Source organism: Lissotriton helveticus, chromosome 11 (genome assembly GCF_964261635.1).
Source record: "Lissotriton helveticus chromosome 11, aLisHel1.1, whole genome shotgun sequence".
In the NCBI taxonomy this organism is placed as follows: Eukaryota; Metazoa; Chordata; class Amphibia; order Caudata; family Salamandridae; genus Lissotriton; species Lissotriton helveticus.
In genome coordinates, this window is record NC_136072.1 from 398,289,887 (window position 1) to 398,304,973 (window position 15,087).

Below are 15,087 nucleotides of genomic sequence, written 5' to 3' on the forward strand. Positions count from 1 at the left end.
TATTTTCACAGGTAAAAACCCAAGGTTAGGAAATCTTCCCTGCCAGTTCAAACCATTTTACATGGCTAGATTGCAGCAGAGCAATGTCAACATTGCAGTTTCATTGCTCTGCTGAAAGTTATCTAACACAGAGATGGTGGGCCGGAAGAGATGCTCACAAAGCATCTTGCAAGAACACGTTCCAGGCCGCCCCCTCCGTGACGCAGAATGGGTTGACGTAACTAGGCAGAACGGATTCGGTAGGTCACCTTGTCTGTCTGCCCTCATCAAGCTTGCAGACCAGTCGCAAAAGCTGCAGGAAGCTAGGAGGCCTTCAACTTCTAAGATGCTGCCTGCAACACAAGTGGAATCTGGTAGCACGGGACACAAAAGTGCTGACTGGTGACTAAATGGGGATTGAAGGTGAGGCAACCAGAATTGGAGAGTTCCTTCACCAGGATACCAGAAGACTACATCCAGTAAAGCAGGTTAATAGAGTAATTTTGCTTCGGAGACTTGGTGACAGCAGGGGGCATGTTAGGTCAGCAGAGCCCACTGGAACACCAACCAGTTTGTATGCAACCCTATATATAACAATGTTTTCAAAAAGGCTGCATAACTCATTTTCTTTCTTTAAAAACGTAATTTACCATTGTGCTCATATTTCATATTTAAAATAATAGCACAATTACAAAGACAAGTCATCCTAGAAAAGAACATGAAAAAAACTTCTCAGGATCGACCAAGGCAAAATACATCCATGTCCTAGGAGAGGGAGTCAGAGAGAGAGACTGATACTGATGATGGAAATCCAGAAGGAAAGAGGTCTGCAAGTGACGAGAGGAGTCCGGACTCCTCCTGTAAAATACAAAGGTAAATAGTCAGTGACACCAAGAAAATATGGAATTTGATGTTGCACAAAGAGCTTAAAAGCTTTTTTCAGGAAAGTGAATGGATGAGATGGCGTTGCAAGGATGTGGTTATTGTAATGCCTTTTCCTGTCAGTTCCTGCGTGTCACTGCTGAAGTTAGGAGATGATGGAGATGTCAGCACTTCTTGTTGCAAAGTCTTTTGCTCAATTCTAACGAGTTGGCTGAATCAGAGTGAGTGTTTTCCCCTTGCTAACTTTTCTCTTTAACCTGCTGCATAGAGGTGCCCCTTCCTTGGTGACTTCCTGGCCCAACAGGTTCTTCTGCATGTTAATCTGCTGACCCCCACCGACACCGGCGATAGCAGTTAACTGTTGCGGCTGCATAGCAGTGCACAAAGAGGGGGCATAAATGCATAATATGGACTTTATTGGGAAACATCCTTTACAAAGCAACTTTTACTCCGCACTACCATTTAGACGCAACTATTACAACGCAAGTCATTACAACGACTTGCACTGGAGGGCGCTCTAGGATAGGGAATAGTTTAATTACTATCCAACACCTTCCCTACTATCCATGGGGACTGGAGGTGGAATAGTAAATTAAACTATTTCACTATCCAGCGCCCCCCAACGCAAGTCGTTGTAACGACTTGCGTTGTAAAACTTGCGTCGTAATGGCATGCAGAGTGAAGGCATGCGTTGTAATGACATACATCCGACTTTATTGTGGACTCTTATGGTTACTGATTGGTTGTTCTATACTAATCCTTCCCTAAGGTTTATAGGACAGGAACTTTTTTCTATTATTGTGAAGGCTGTTGTAGTAAGGAGAATAAGGGTAATGCATAATCCTCGCCTCCAGTCCTGACATAGAATTAAGAAGGAGCAATCATTTACATCAAACATCATGAACAGTGGTTTACATTTGGGCCTTTGCAAGAATTACTAAAGAAAGGTGGCATGAGTTAAAGGGTTTTATTAACCAATACATTCAGCGCAAGTCATTTATTCAGTAAGTATTCATTTTCAGTAATCACCATTTTAAATTCAAATAATCCATTAATCAATATTTCAATACAAGATAGCATACCAAGTTAGTGGGAATTACAAATAAAATAAGGGAAATACAGCTAGTGCTCCATGAAGGAATTCCCTAAACTAGATTAATAGAGTTTAGGCATTAGAATGGCAGTTACTTAAGTTAGCAAAGAAAGGTCATTTCAGAAACCCAAATGAAGAGTTCTTATGGGAGAATGGAAATGCATGGGCATGAAGCCTTCACACTTAAGCAGTAAAGAATTGTCAAAGCTGGAAATTATTCTCAGTTATAAATCAGAAGACATTACTATCCCCTAAGTGAGAGACAGAAAAGGCTTAAATGGGGTCTTTTCTGAAAGAATCCCTACTTCTTCTCCTCTGCTCTAGGAACACACTCATTTAAATCTGCTAAAACATTATTGCAATAATTGATACATTTCCTGTACCTAACTTCCAATCAGGTCTCGACAAACGCTGGGAGAAGATGAACTCCCTAGTTTCTCACATTTTTACAATAGGCTACAGAATCATGTACTTAAAAAGGCGCATCGTCAACATCTTGCAATTCAGACAGTTCTTCCCATGCGTTGTGTTTCTTGCCATCTCCTCTTCTGCCGGTGTGAACCTCACTATCAGTTGTCTAATACCTAACAAATGCCTATTCACTTGCAAATGGAAGGCTTCTGTAAAGTTACAGATTCTGTAGTGAAGAGAAAAACATCTTGCGCAAGACAATAACATACTACGAATACAAGCCTTTTGACTCTAGCATTAAAAATCATAGGTAATTCGGCATCAGTGGTCAGCCTAACTTAGAATACATTATGTTATTTTATTTATGCTTGCAATTCCTAAGTATGATTACCTACTACAACATTGCATTTATTTTGTGATTTTGAGTATTTTTGCACTTTCCAGTTAAAAGCATTTTCTTTCCAAAATGAGGACATTTGTTGAATCACTACCAACAAATTATTTATATTGTAACTAAAACCTGATATCGCTGTTTATATGTGCTACTTTTTGTGACCATCAAAAACAGGCTTTCACTACAATGCATTTCAATTGGGACCATGTCCCAAAGTCCTGTAATGGTTGACACACCATGTTATTGCCAACCAATCAAGGGTCTGACGGGGGCCCTTTGGGACATCCACTTGCTCTTTGTGGTCAGGGTGTGCTCACCATGCCCCCTTGTATATTTTTTAATTCATTTTCAGGATAGAGGTTCCATGTCCCTGAGTACTATAATGGCTGCCACAATATATTGTTCACCTTGTTAACAGTCAGTCAGGAGTAACTAAGCTGCATTAATATGGCAAATTGGATCATATATGGATGTCAATAGTCCTGTATACATTTGAACAGTACTTTCTCAAAAACATCTGAATGAATGTACACCAAATTACGAAAAGCAGGCTTTCTGAGTAAAATCATGCTGAACAGATTTGTACCAAACTAGGCATGTAACTATGGGCCAGATGTAGGTAATCCAGAAATACCGAGTTCTTAATAGTGAATTTTACCGATTCGTTATTAAGAACTCGGTATTTCCGTTGTACGTAAAGAATCAGTAAAAATTACCGAATCGGTATAAACCGTTAAAAAATAGCGATTCGGAATGGATCGGTAAAAAACATTACCGAAACCTCACTACCGAATCGTTGATACTGAATCCCATTACCGAATCGGTAAATACCGATTCAGCAATTTAAAAATTCGGTAATTGTCAAATCAGCCAATCCTGTGCATCCCGATTACCTCCCAAACAGGAAGTGGCCTCACCCAAGCAACTGCACTGAACCTGGAGCTGACTGGGAAGGCAGGCAGCAGAGCAGAGAAGCCAGGAGCAACACAGCTTTATGTTGCAACCAAAACCAAGCAAAATGGCAAACCAGGAGAGGGAGAAGGAGGGAGGTGAAATGAAAAGAAAACAAAAATTTAGCGAGAGGGAGCTGGAGGACCTAATTGAAGATGTCACCAAGGACCATGATAAGTTGTTTGGAAAGCAGTCCCTGCACCTGCCAAAGTCTAAAAAAAGGCAGATCTGGCTTGCAATTCAGAACAAAATCAATGCCATCGGAGTCACCCAGCGCTCCATTGAGGAGCTAAAAAAAAATGGTACGATCTGAGGAAGACTGCTAAGGTGAGGATGGCAGCGAGGCAGAAGCAGGCCAGCAAAATTGGTGGAGGTAGGAACACAGCACCTACACCAACTGCTCTGGAGCGCCTGGTTGAGTCCACCCTCCAGCCAGAGAGTGTGAGTGGGGTTGGCGACACAGACATCTCAGCCAGAGCTGCCAACAAACAAGGTAAGATGCATGCACAGCATGCTGTGCACCCCCTCCCTACCTCCAATCCCCAGAGAGGTATAGGGACTCCATCTCCAGTATATGTTTTACTTCAAACCTGTAATGCATTATGGGAGATGTGGTCAGAAGTAACACGTCAGAACAGTCAGTCCAGCAAACCCAAAGGCATGTGGCACCAATTAGCAATTAGCAAGCAGAGGTCAGTCAGTGTGATTGCCAGGCATTACATTTATTACAATGCAAATGCTGCCAGATAAGTGAGCATATCTACATTCTGTCTTCACAGGCGAGCCATCTCGCAGTGCAGCAGAGGGGAACAGAGGAAAGGCACCCAAGCAAGTGATGAGACAAGACGAGGAGGACCAGTCGCCTGCAGGGCACACTACCCCACCACCACCACCATCAACGCCACCACCATCACCATTACCACACCTACCATCAACGCCACCACTACAATCATGCCACCACCATCGTCAGGCAGGAGGCATGCAGTGGCCACCCTCCAGCAGATGGAGGTGTCCGAAGAGGACAGCACAGGGGGCCAACAGTCTACAGTGGCTGAGGATGGCAACAGGGCAGGATCACAGTCCCCAACAGAGCGCACCCACACATCTTCCAGAGGCCGCAGGGCAAGGGCAGCCAGTACTCACTTCCAGGGCGAAGATGACAGTGTGTTTGCTGGGCTTGAAGGTAACATGCTGAAGGTCCAGCGCCTGCAAGGGAGAGCAATCAGGTCAGTGCAGAGGGAGATGGCACACATGAATGCCCACATGCATCGCATAGAAAAGGTTATCAGTGCCATGAACCCCACCATGGCTGAGGGCATGAGTGGCGTGGCGGAGGCTGTGAGGCTGCCCTGCAGCGAGTTAGAGGACGACCATCTGTCTAGGCGCAGGGAGAGGCAGAAACTGGATAATTACACCAAGGCGGTGAACCGCCTGTCCACTGCAACATCTCTCATGTGCAGACTCTTGATCGCCAAGCAGGAGGAGATGTCACACTGCAGTCGGAATGTGACGAGGGAGCTGGTCACAGTGACCACTGCACTTGAAGTGCTCCAAACAGACAAGGTGGCCACTACAGCTGATGGGGGGGAAATGAGGAGGCTACTAGCCGTAGTAGCATCATGCCTCCTCCCACAGAGACCAGGAGGCTCAGCTAACGCCACATCGATGGCCCTGGACAGACTGGCAGTGCGGACATTGTGGCAAAGGAATGTGGCAGTGCAGCACGTGGGTGCAAGAAGTAGAACCAGCCTTGATATGGTTGTACTGAAATGGGTGATGTAACCCATGTTTGTATGGACACTGCTTTTGATCTTGGTGGTGTGCTCTGATCATTAAACACCATCACTCAAATACAGTAACTGGCTATGTCTCTTTACTCACTCAGCAATAGTTGCGTGTTATCTCATCCCATCTGTGTCTCCCATCCGGTGCTGCTGCTACACCTGCTGCGCTGTGCTCTGGCTGTGGACAGTCCTCACCCTCATCCTCAGAGTCAGTTAGTTCCACTGCTGTTCCTTTCTTTGTGGCAAGGATATGCAGCATTGCACATGTTGCTAATTGTTTGCAGCAGATGATGGGGCGGTACTGATGTGCACCTCCACTTTTGTGGAGGCAATAGAACCGGCTTTTTAGTAGTCCAAAGGTGCACTCCACAACGTTGCGCGTGCTTTTATGTGCCACATTGTATCTCCCTTCACTTGGTGTGGATGGGTTGAGTTATGGAGTTAGGAAAAAGGATCGCACGGCATATGCGCTGTCACCTAAATGGCAAAGAAAGTGCCATTCATTTGAGTAACCAATACATTCATCCAAGGTATACATCAGGGTGTGTCACATTGATTTACCTAGCAGGTATTCTTCTCCGAATTCACCAGCAGCCAGACGTGTATAGAGCCTACTGTTCCTGAATATGTAGGAGTCATGGGTACTCCCTGGAAATTTGGCCACAATGTCAGTAATGATGTTGTCTGCATCACATATCACCTGCACATTGATGGAATGAGTGGATTTGCGGTTGCGGTATATGTATTCTGTAGCTGCAGGTGGGCAGATTGGCATGTGGGTCCCATCAATGCACCCTATTACATGTGGGAACTGTGCCTTTTGGTAGAAATCCAGCTTTGTCTTCTGCAGTTCTGCCTGTGTGCTGGGGAAGTGTATGTAGGGATGCATTCTCTGCATCATCGCATCCAAAAAGGAGTTGAAGAAACGGACAGGCAACTCTGTGACACACCACCTGTCACAGCGATCACACCCTGGTAACTTCCGGATGTGAGTAGGTGCAGGCTACAGAGCACCTGCACATGTGTTGGTATGGCATGTGCCCTTGGTGTCTGATACTCCAGGTATGGGTGCAGTCTGTACACACGCTCTTTCTGTCTCCAAACCCTCAGTCCTGCTGTTCGCAAACGTAGCCGCCTTGCTATGACGTAAAGGGCCGCCATTGTGTTCACACTGTTGCATTTTGGGGCTGTTTTTATGCACTGTACCCGATTACCACCTGTTCTGGGTCAGTGGTAATTACCAATTATTAAATACCGATTTTTGACAAATTCGGTATTACGGATTTTTTGTACATCGCGTTAGCGATTTGTTAACGATTTCTTATTTACTGATTCGGTATTATGGTGTTTTGGTGTCGGCCGATCGGTAAATAAGGAATCGGTAACTGGTTTCCCTTAAATTTACCGATTCGTTATTACCGATGGCATTCGGTAATACCTACATCGCACATGGCTAAATACCGGTCGGTAACACTGAAATTCACTGAATTTCGGCGTTATCGATCGGTATTTAGCCACCTACATCTAGCCCTATACCTTTACTCAAAACAGTTCTTTTGCTTACTTTCATGTAAATCCATTCAGAAGTTTTAGAGAAATTAGCTTATACAAATTGTTCCTGTCTTGGGAGGAAGAATTATATTTTAGAGCTATCTGAGAAGTTAATTTGCTGATCCTGTGTAGATCCATGAGGATCCATACATCCAATACAAAAATGAAAGAACACCATTGGATGAGGAAGCTTTTTTCCCAATATCCACTGCAGATTTGCAAATACAGTACTAGATTTTTCATATCCCACAAACTCAGATTAAGGTGTTTTCCAAAACAAATGATAATACCCGACATGCTGCACTGAGCACCTTGTTTGGAAAATTAAACACTAAAAGGATAGAAGGGGCAGGCTAAGTATACCTTGACCCCAAGGCCCCTGTGTGGCCCACAAAGTGTGTCCTATGGCTTTAAAATTAATATCAAACACTGATTATTGCTGGATTAGGGAATTTAGTGCTGCATTCGGAAAATCCTGTTGCTTCAAAGTCCCACTGACCTTTGTAAGAGTTCAGGATTTATAAATCCAGTTTAGGATTTGTGAATCTTGACCTAAATGTAAACAACATAATTTGGTGTACTGCAATTGTGTTTGGCAAACTCTAGCTGTAAATGGCCTTTGAACATGAGCAGCAGCTGTTGGATGCCATTGGTGTGTGCGCTCAGGGCCTGCGGTCAATCTACACTGCACATTGCTGAAGTTCATGGACAGTAGGGGCTATCTGTAAATGGAAGTTGAGGTCTAAAGGGGCAGGTACATGCGGATTATGATAATGAAAAAAGCCATAGAAATGTACTGATAATAATAGAGGTTAAAGTGGATTTATGGTTAGCTGTGGTTATACTTCTAGAATGTATGTTTAAAAAAAACCTGTTCATTTACTGGAAAAACACAGTTAAAGGGCAGTTACGATTTTTTTCTTTTAATATAGACACGAAAACAGTGGTTGTAATTGAAGGCTGGATCGTTTTGAGGAGAGAGAACCTATTTGGTAGCCTTGCAAATAATAGGACCTCAACAAATACAGAATAATTCTACAGGTGTTGGTTTCCTTTTCTCAACACTTTATCGAGTATTGTGCAACTTAATTGGTACATTCTATAAAAGATATAGATCACCATCATTAACTCAATTTTTTTTAACAGGTGCCTCAGACTTCAATCAAAAATCAAGATATGAATGCACTCATCAAAACACTGGTTCTGGTTTTGATAGTTCTGGCTGGCTCATTCTTTTACTACTTGAAAATGCCTGAACTGAAATTTGGCCAGGTATCGCTGAAATCCGTCTTTCAAAACAAGCCTAAGAATGGACGCTGCTCTACTCCCTGTGCAAGCAAACTGGAGTTCTCTGACATAAATAAACAATATGCTCCTACGTCACCTGGCATCTTCTTTCTGGAGACATCGGAAAGGATGGTGTTGCCATCTTTAGTGGCCTGTTCTATTGAATCAGCTGCTCGGATGTATCCAACCAGACCAGTGTACTTTCTCATGAAGGGTTTGAGTGATGACACCTCTATTCAACTGAACTCGGACTACAGGGTAATATTCCTCCTGTCCTCCATGAAAAATGTCCACATCCTTCCTCTGCGGTTTGAAGCCCTTTTCAAAGACACGCCACTCCAATCCTGGTACCTCAAGGTATGTGCATTATCATATGTACACACTGTGTACTTATTATTGTGGTCTTGTCTGATGTGCAAAATACACATTAACGCAGTGCTTTACCTACAATTTATTCTTTAGGTGTCTTTTTGAGTGTCCTACTTTTCACCCCTACAGTGCAATTTAGAAGTATTTGTTCGTCAGTAAGTGTCGTTTAAATTCTCTGTTAAAAAGTTGTACCTATCTCTTTTTTGTAGACAAGGCCGTGTCTGTATAAACAAAACAGAACTCTAGTATTCCTTTTTTCGGTCCTGCCTAGATATAGCTTCAGATGTCTCACAAGCCTCATCTTTTCTAAAATAAAATTCATATTTACACCATATTTCCACTTCACGGAGTCTGCTCTAGTACAACCAATCAATCAATGGCTTATAAAGCGCGACTACTCACCCGTAAGGGTCTCAAGGTTTTGGCAGCGGGTGTGGGGGGGGGAGGGGGGGGGCAGCAGGTCCATTGAGGCGCTGTGGTTCAGTCAAAGAGCCAGGTCTTGAGGTCCTTCCTGAATTGTGGCAGTGATGGCGATTGCCTGAGGTGGAGATGCAGGGTGTTCCAGGTCTTTGCTTTGAGGTAGAAGAAGGATCTTCCTCTGGCTGTTGTCTTGCAAATACCTGGGACGGTAGCCAGGGCCAGTTGGGTGGAGTGGAGGTCTTTGGTGTGTATGTGAATACAAGGCACTAGTTGAGATACACAGGTTCCTGGTGGAGGCTTTCTGGATGTTTTGCAGTTTCTTGAGGAGTTTCTGGGTGATGCCGGCATAGGGTGCGTTGCCATAGTCGATTCTGCTGACGAGTGGGTGGGTGACAGTCTTTCTGGACTCTCTGGGGATCTATTTGAAGATCTTTCAGAGCAGGCCTAGCATGTGGAAGGAGGAGGATACGATGGTGTTGATGTTGCGGCTCTTGGTGGGTGAGGAGTCCAGGATGATGCTGAGGTTCCGTGCATGGTCTGTGGTTGCGGGGGAGGTTCCAAGAGCTGCGGGCTACCAAGAGGCATCCCAGGTGGAGGGGGTGGAGCCCATGATGAGCACTTAGGTCTTTTCTGAGTCGAGGTGGCGTCAACCTTCTTCCTGTCACGAACGTTGTTCTTGGCAACTGCTGGTTTGTTGGTGAGGCAGAGAATCAGCTTGGTGTCATCGGTGTAGAGGACGATGTTGAGTCCGTGGCTCCTGACGATTGCTGCGAGTGGGGCCATGTAGGTGTTAAAAATGGTGTGGCTAAGGGAGGTGCCCTAAGGCACTCCGCATGTGAGCTCTGTGGGTTCCCGAGAAGAACAGAGGTAGTCTGACTTACTGTGTTCAGCCGGTGAGAAAGGAACAGATCCATTTCAGTTAAACCCAATGTCCCTGCTAATTTGAACCAAAATATCTCCACCTAACTAAGCACTGCTTAAAATTGCAAATGTCTAAAATTATTAAAACACATCACACCACTAGGAACTTAACTTCCCACCAACATTTAGGTTGTTATCTAGGCTGGCTGTTGGATGCAAATCTATGCTCCACCCATCAAGGGGCCTTGAGGTTTACAAGCTCAACCTCTGCTAAATAGAATACTTCTAACACTGGCAGTAATCAAAAAACAGTGCCAGTGAGAGTGGTCGAGTGATAATACTGGAAACAGAAGACTTTCTAAGTGAAAAGAATAGTTTAGGCAATGCTTTTAATAAACAGTTTAAATGAAAATCCTTCGTAGTCCCAGATCATACAATAACGGGCAGGCCCCCCGCGGCCAACCACAACTTCTTAACATGTAAGATATGACAGGACTCGCAGCTCTCCTCAGAAAACAAAGTCAAAATCCATGTTTAAAAGTTGAAATCTGACCACCTGTCAGTCAAGAATACAGATGAAGTAGTGAGGTACTACACCCTCATGGGCATAGGAAGCGTGGGGGACATGGAGATACATCCCCCCCAGATTTTGTAGAGTGGGGACATGGGGTACAACAGTGGGGGGGACAAGGCGACAAAAGATTTCCCCTCTTTCTTATCAGTCGCAGGGCAATTGGCACCTCGAAGCACTAGTGCTTTGACATGCTAATAGCCATGCACTTGACCTGTGACCTTCCCTTTTGTTGTGCTACATACCTCCAGGAATTTTTTCTCACCTCGCGCTCGCTGCTGCAGCTGCCTGCAATCTGCACTTCCAGGACAAAGGAAGAGTCTTGAGGTAGGTTGTTGATTGCTGTCTGGATCTGCCCCTCTTAAGCCCGATCTTGCCCCATTTGACTGTTTCACTCTCTGCAATTCAGCCACTCAAAGGCTAATGTTTTGTTGAAATGTTTGTTTTGAGCACTTGAATCTGAAATTAGCATCAAACACATTCTAAGCACACATCTTGGGTTACAGTGTGTCAGATGTGTTGGTCTGTCCTAATATTCACACACATAATTTAAATAACACTAGTTTGTCTTATTACTTTTATAGCGCTACTCAACCCAATCCAGGGTGTTGGAGCACTTCACATCACACATACACAATATTTATTGACAATAATCCACATGTGTTCATATCAATTTACAGGATGTGTTACATAAGATAGTGAGGGTTACAAAGTGTAGTAGTCACATGTAATTTCCTTTATAATTTTCTGTGCTATATGAGAAGGATTACAATTTATGAACTGCAAGTAACTAAAATATTCCTATGTTAAAAGCAATAACCCATTTACCCATCTACATAAAATAAAAATCCATCATCTATGTGTCACATGTTGTGCTTTGTGGGAGACATATTAACCCTCTATGCTACTTTAATTCAAACTGGGACTAAACAAAATACCTGTCTCTCCAGCAAGTGCATTAACCTTCTGAGTTATCTTACCATTATTATTATTTCTTGAGATTTACAGGGTACATAAAGATCTTTGCAGCAGGTGCCTTACCCCCTTAATATATTTTAAAATGCAGACTTTGCAATAAATTAGGCAGAACAGATATACTGACATGTTTATCCTTGTTGCCAATTTCATTCTGCAGCGTTGTAATAACTAAATATATGAATAGAGGCCCAGGTCTTGCTCCAAGGTTGCCTCACTTTTTTTGGTACAACTGCAGCACAAAATCTAATTTGTTAAAAATTGTAATGCGTTCAAATGTACTCATGATTGATCTGCTTAACATATGTGAGGTCTTTTTAAAAAAAAAAGTTTTATATAGCTCGAACTCGACCCGATGGCAATAGAACGCTTTACTTGAGCACTGGTTATGCTACGGACAGACCCATTGATGCTTGGTAGGCATGGGGGAGATGAAGTGATTTGCCCAGAATCACAGGTTGTTGAGCGTCCCTGCCAAGATTCAAACCCGGTTACCCAGCTTTGAAGTAGATCGCTCTAGTCGGTAAACCACATTCTCTCCCCTTAAAATCTGATGTCATGTTTCGTGATATCACTTCTTGTGAGGTCATAGGTTGTGATGTCGCACGCTGTGATGTCACTTACATAGCACCTAACTTGGTTAGTGCCCCACGTCTTTTAGGACTTGTTCCCTGGAGGGAGAAGTATAATGGAGAACAGGTGTTGGTGGTTGTCGAAGGCTAGCTTAGTATATGGAGCACACTCTCAGGAGTGATGCACCTTGCACTAATCCAGGCAACCCTTATGGTGTTTTTAATGGTCTTTAATAGCCATAGAAAGCTCTCAAAGTGATAGTTGTGGAGAGCAGCCTTCAGGCTTATCTTGAAGGAGTGTAAAGCAGCTTATTTTACCACATTTAATCAACAACGTAGATTAAGTAAATAATAACCACACAGTGTTTATAAATATAAGTCTATTCATTATGCAACACAATCACTATTACATTGCCATATCTCCTACCTGGAAATATCAACAATACACACAAGAATACTTTAAAATAATCAGGTACGTAGCACAAATATACACTGGCCTTCAGGGGGAGCCCTAAACCATATACTAAGAAAGGGGAACGTGAACTGCAAAGGAGAATAGGTCTTAGACCAGAAGACTCAGAGGAGCCAGAGTCACAAGTGATACAGCTTTAAATTCACAATAATTTCTCAATGCAAAACCTCATCTACCTCTATTTTACCGCTGAAAAGGTGTTTGGGCCCTTGACACCATGTATATTACCTTCAGGAGACTTTACATAAACATGAACAGTCAAAAACGCAATAATTATTAAAGCCAATAAAGAGAGTTGCTGAGTATTTTAAAGGGTTTTATTTTCTAGTCAAAAGTAACATTTTCTTTGCCCCTTTATTCATTAGTCAAATATCAAACAGGAAAATAGAATTAAATACAGAACATATTATATGTTGCATATAAAGCATTCCATAAAGGAAAAGAGTAAGACATCAGATGTCAATCAGAGTTCTTTAAAGAGTTCAGGAAATATAATTCAAGAGTGAATTATGCTAGGCTTATCAATAATTAATAATTTGCAACATCTCCCATAAAGAGAAATCAATGCATAAAACAAATAATTCCTTTTAAAAACTAGTTAATTAGCCAAAGCATACATTTAGAACTTTAGCAAAAAAAACTTTCTATCTAATGCTCTCTCTGCCCTTGTCTGTGATATAGGAGTAAGACAGCCCACCCTTCACAAGTCCACAGAGGAATGTGATCTGCCTTGCCAAAAATATGACGTGCAAGGACTTCTCTGAAAAAAAAATATGAGCAAGAAACCCCCCACCTCTCCTCGGACACAACCTCCTCCCAAGCTCCAGCAATCTCCTCCCACGACGTTTCTCGTACCTAACCCATATGATGTCTGGTTTGACCTGCTCCCTCTCAAGAGCTCACCCGCCCCCCTAAAGCCTAAGAGCCTAAAGCCAACCACGCCTACAAAGAGGTCATTATTTATACTCTAATTCTTGGCAGACTACACAAAAATGTTTCAGATTCAGTAAAGCTTGTACCTGATTGGTTAGCCTAGATGGCATGAGGGTCTCACCATTCTGTTCTCATTGGAAATTCCAAGCCATACCGGTTTTAAAAAAAGAAGCATTAATGATTAATACATTTATATGTTTAGCAACATTTACTAGGAAAAATGTTTCATTCTATTTTCCTCCTTCCTGTCTCATTGCACGCAGGAAGGATACTTTAACTAACACTAGTACATTGGCACAATACAAGAATGTACACTTTACAGTGGCCTTGACGTCTTCTGTACTTGAGGCAAGATGGTATAATCTGCACATGTTCTCTTCTTTCAATACAATGCACAACCTTGCTGGATTCACAGGCAGCGATTTTATCTTAGGCCTAAAACCAAAACACACACAAAAATAGTATTGATTTTATGAAATAAAACCCATTATGTTTCCCCATCCCCATTTTAATACCCTGTATAATAGATTACCTAGCAAAGCTATTAGTTTAAAGCAGCTTTTCTTATTGATTGTGCACAACATGCAAAAATGTGCAATGTGCAACGTAGCATCATGCATGCAGTAGTATAAATGTTCAAAGCGCACACAGTTAATATATACTCGTAGCAACATGCGTTAATGTTTTAGATTTGCCCTGTGTGTAGTGTTTGGTGCATAGTTAATTAGCACACATTATAAAAAGAGGTGTTATAAACTGAACATATTTATCCAAATATGCAACAAAGCCAAAGGGCCAGATGTAGGTAGCCAAATACCGGTCGGAAACAGCCGAATTCGGCCGTTACCGACCGGTATATGGAGATCGGCATGTAGGTGACAGAAAAGAGGCCGAATCGGTAAATTTCCCGATTCGGTAAAGTTACCGATCGGTAAAGTTACCGATTGGTAAAGTTACCGATCGGTAAAGTTACCGATCGGTAAAGTTACCGATCGGCAAAGTTACCGATCGGTAACTTTACCGATCGGTAAAATACCGATTCGGTAATTAAGAATAGGTAAAATTGAAGTTTGAGATGTAGGGAGGCTCTGAAATACCGATTTTGGGCCCAAATCGGTATTTAAGAGTCGGTATTTACCATGGATTCAAATCAGGTGTTAACCAGGTACAGCCTATAAAAAAGGACCCAAAATGCAATTCTGTTTGCAAAATGGCGGCATTCTATGTAATTGCAAGACGGCTACGGCTACAGGAGGAAGGAGAGAGGGAATGGCTGAGACAGGAGCAGGTCTACAGGCAGAGGGTGACCCTGTTCATGCTCACAGAGGAAGAGATTGTGCAAAGGTACAGGTTGGCTCCAGACACCATCATGGAGCTCATCAGGGACCTCAAACCTCTGTTGGAGCACCCCACCCCAAGGGCACATGCAATACCAGCACATGTACAGGTGCTGTGCAGCATCCACCTGCTGGCGTCAGGGAGCTACCAGAGTGTGGTTGCTGTGGTGGGAGGGGGGACCCAGAGCAGCCTCTCAAGGTTTTTTCACAGATTCCTTGACGCCATGTTGCACAGGATGGACCAT

The 15,087-nt window shown here is 43.1% G+C and overlaps 1 protein-coding gene across 3 annotated transcripts in view; it reads left to right on the top strand.

Moving 5' to 3' along the window:
* LOC144791193 (alpha-1,4-N-acetylglucosaminyltransferase-like) overlaps positions 1–15,087 on the top strand; it is a 472,405-nt gene that overhangs the window by 303,653 nt on the left and 153,665 nt on the right. For all 3 annotated transcript variants that reach the window (XM_078665834.1, XM_078665835.1, XM_078665836.1), the window contains one exon: positions 8,192–8,689. In XM_078665834.1, coding sequence (XP_078521960.1) covers positions 8,222–8,689 — 468 coding nt within the window. In that variant the 5' untranslated portion in view covers positions 8,192–8,221. The remainder of the gene's footprint in view (positions 1–8,191; positions 8,690–15,087) is intronic.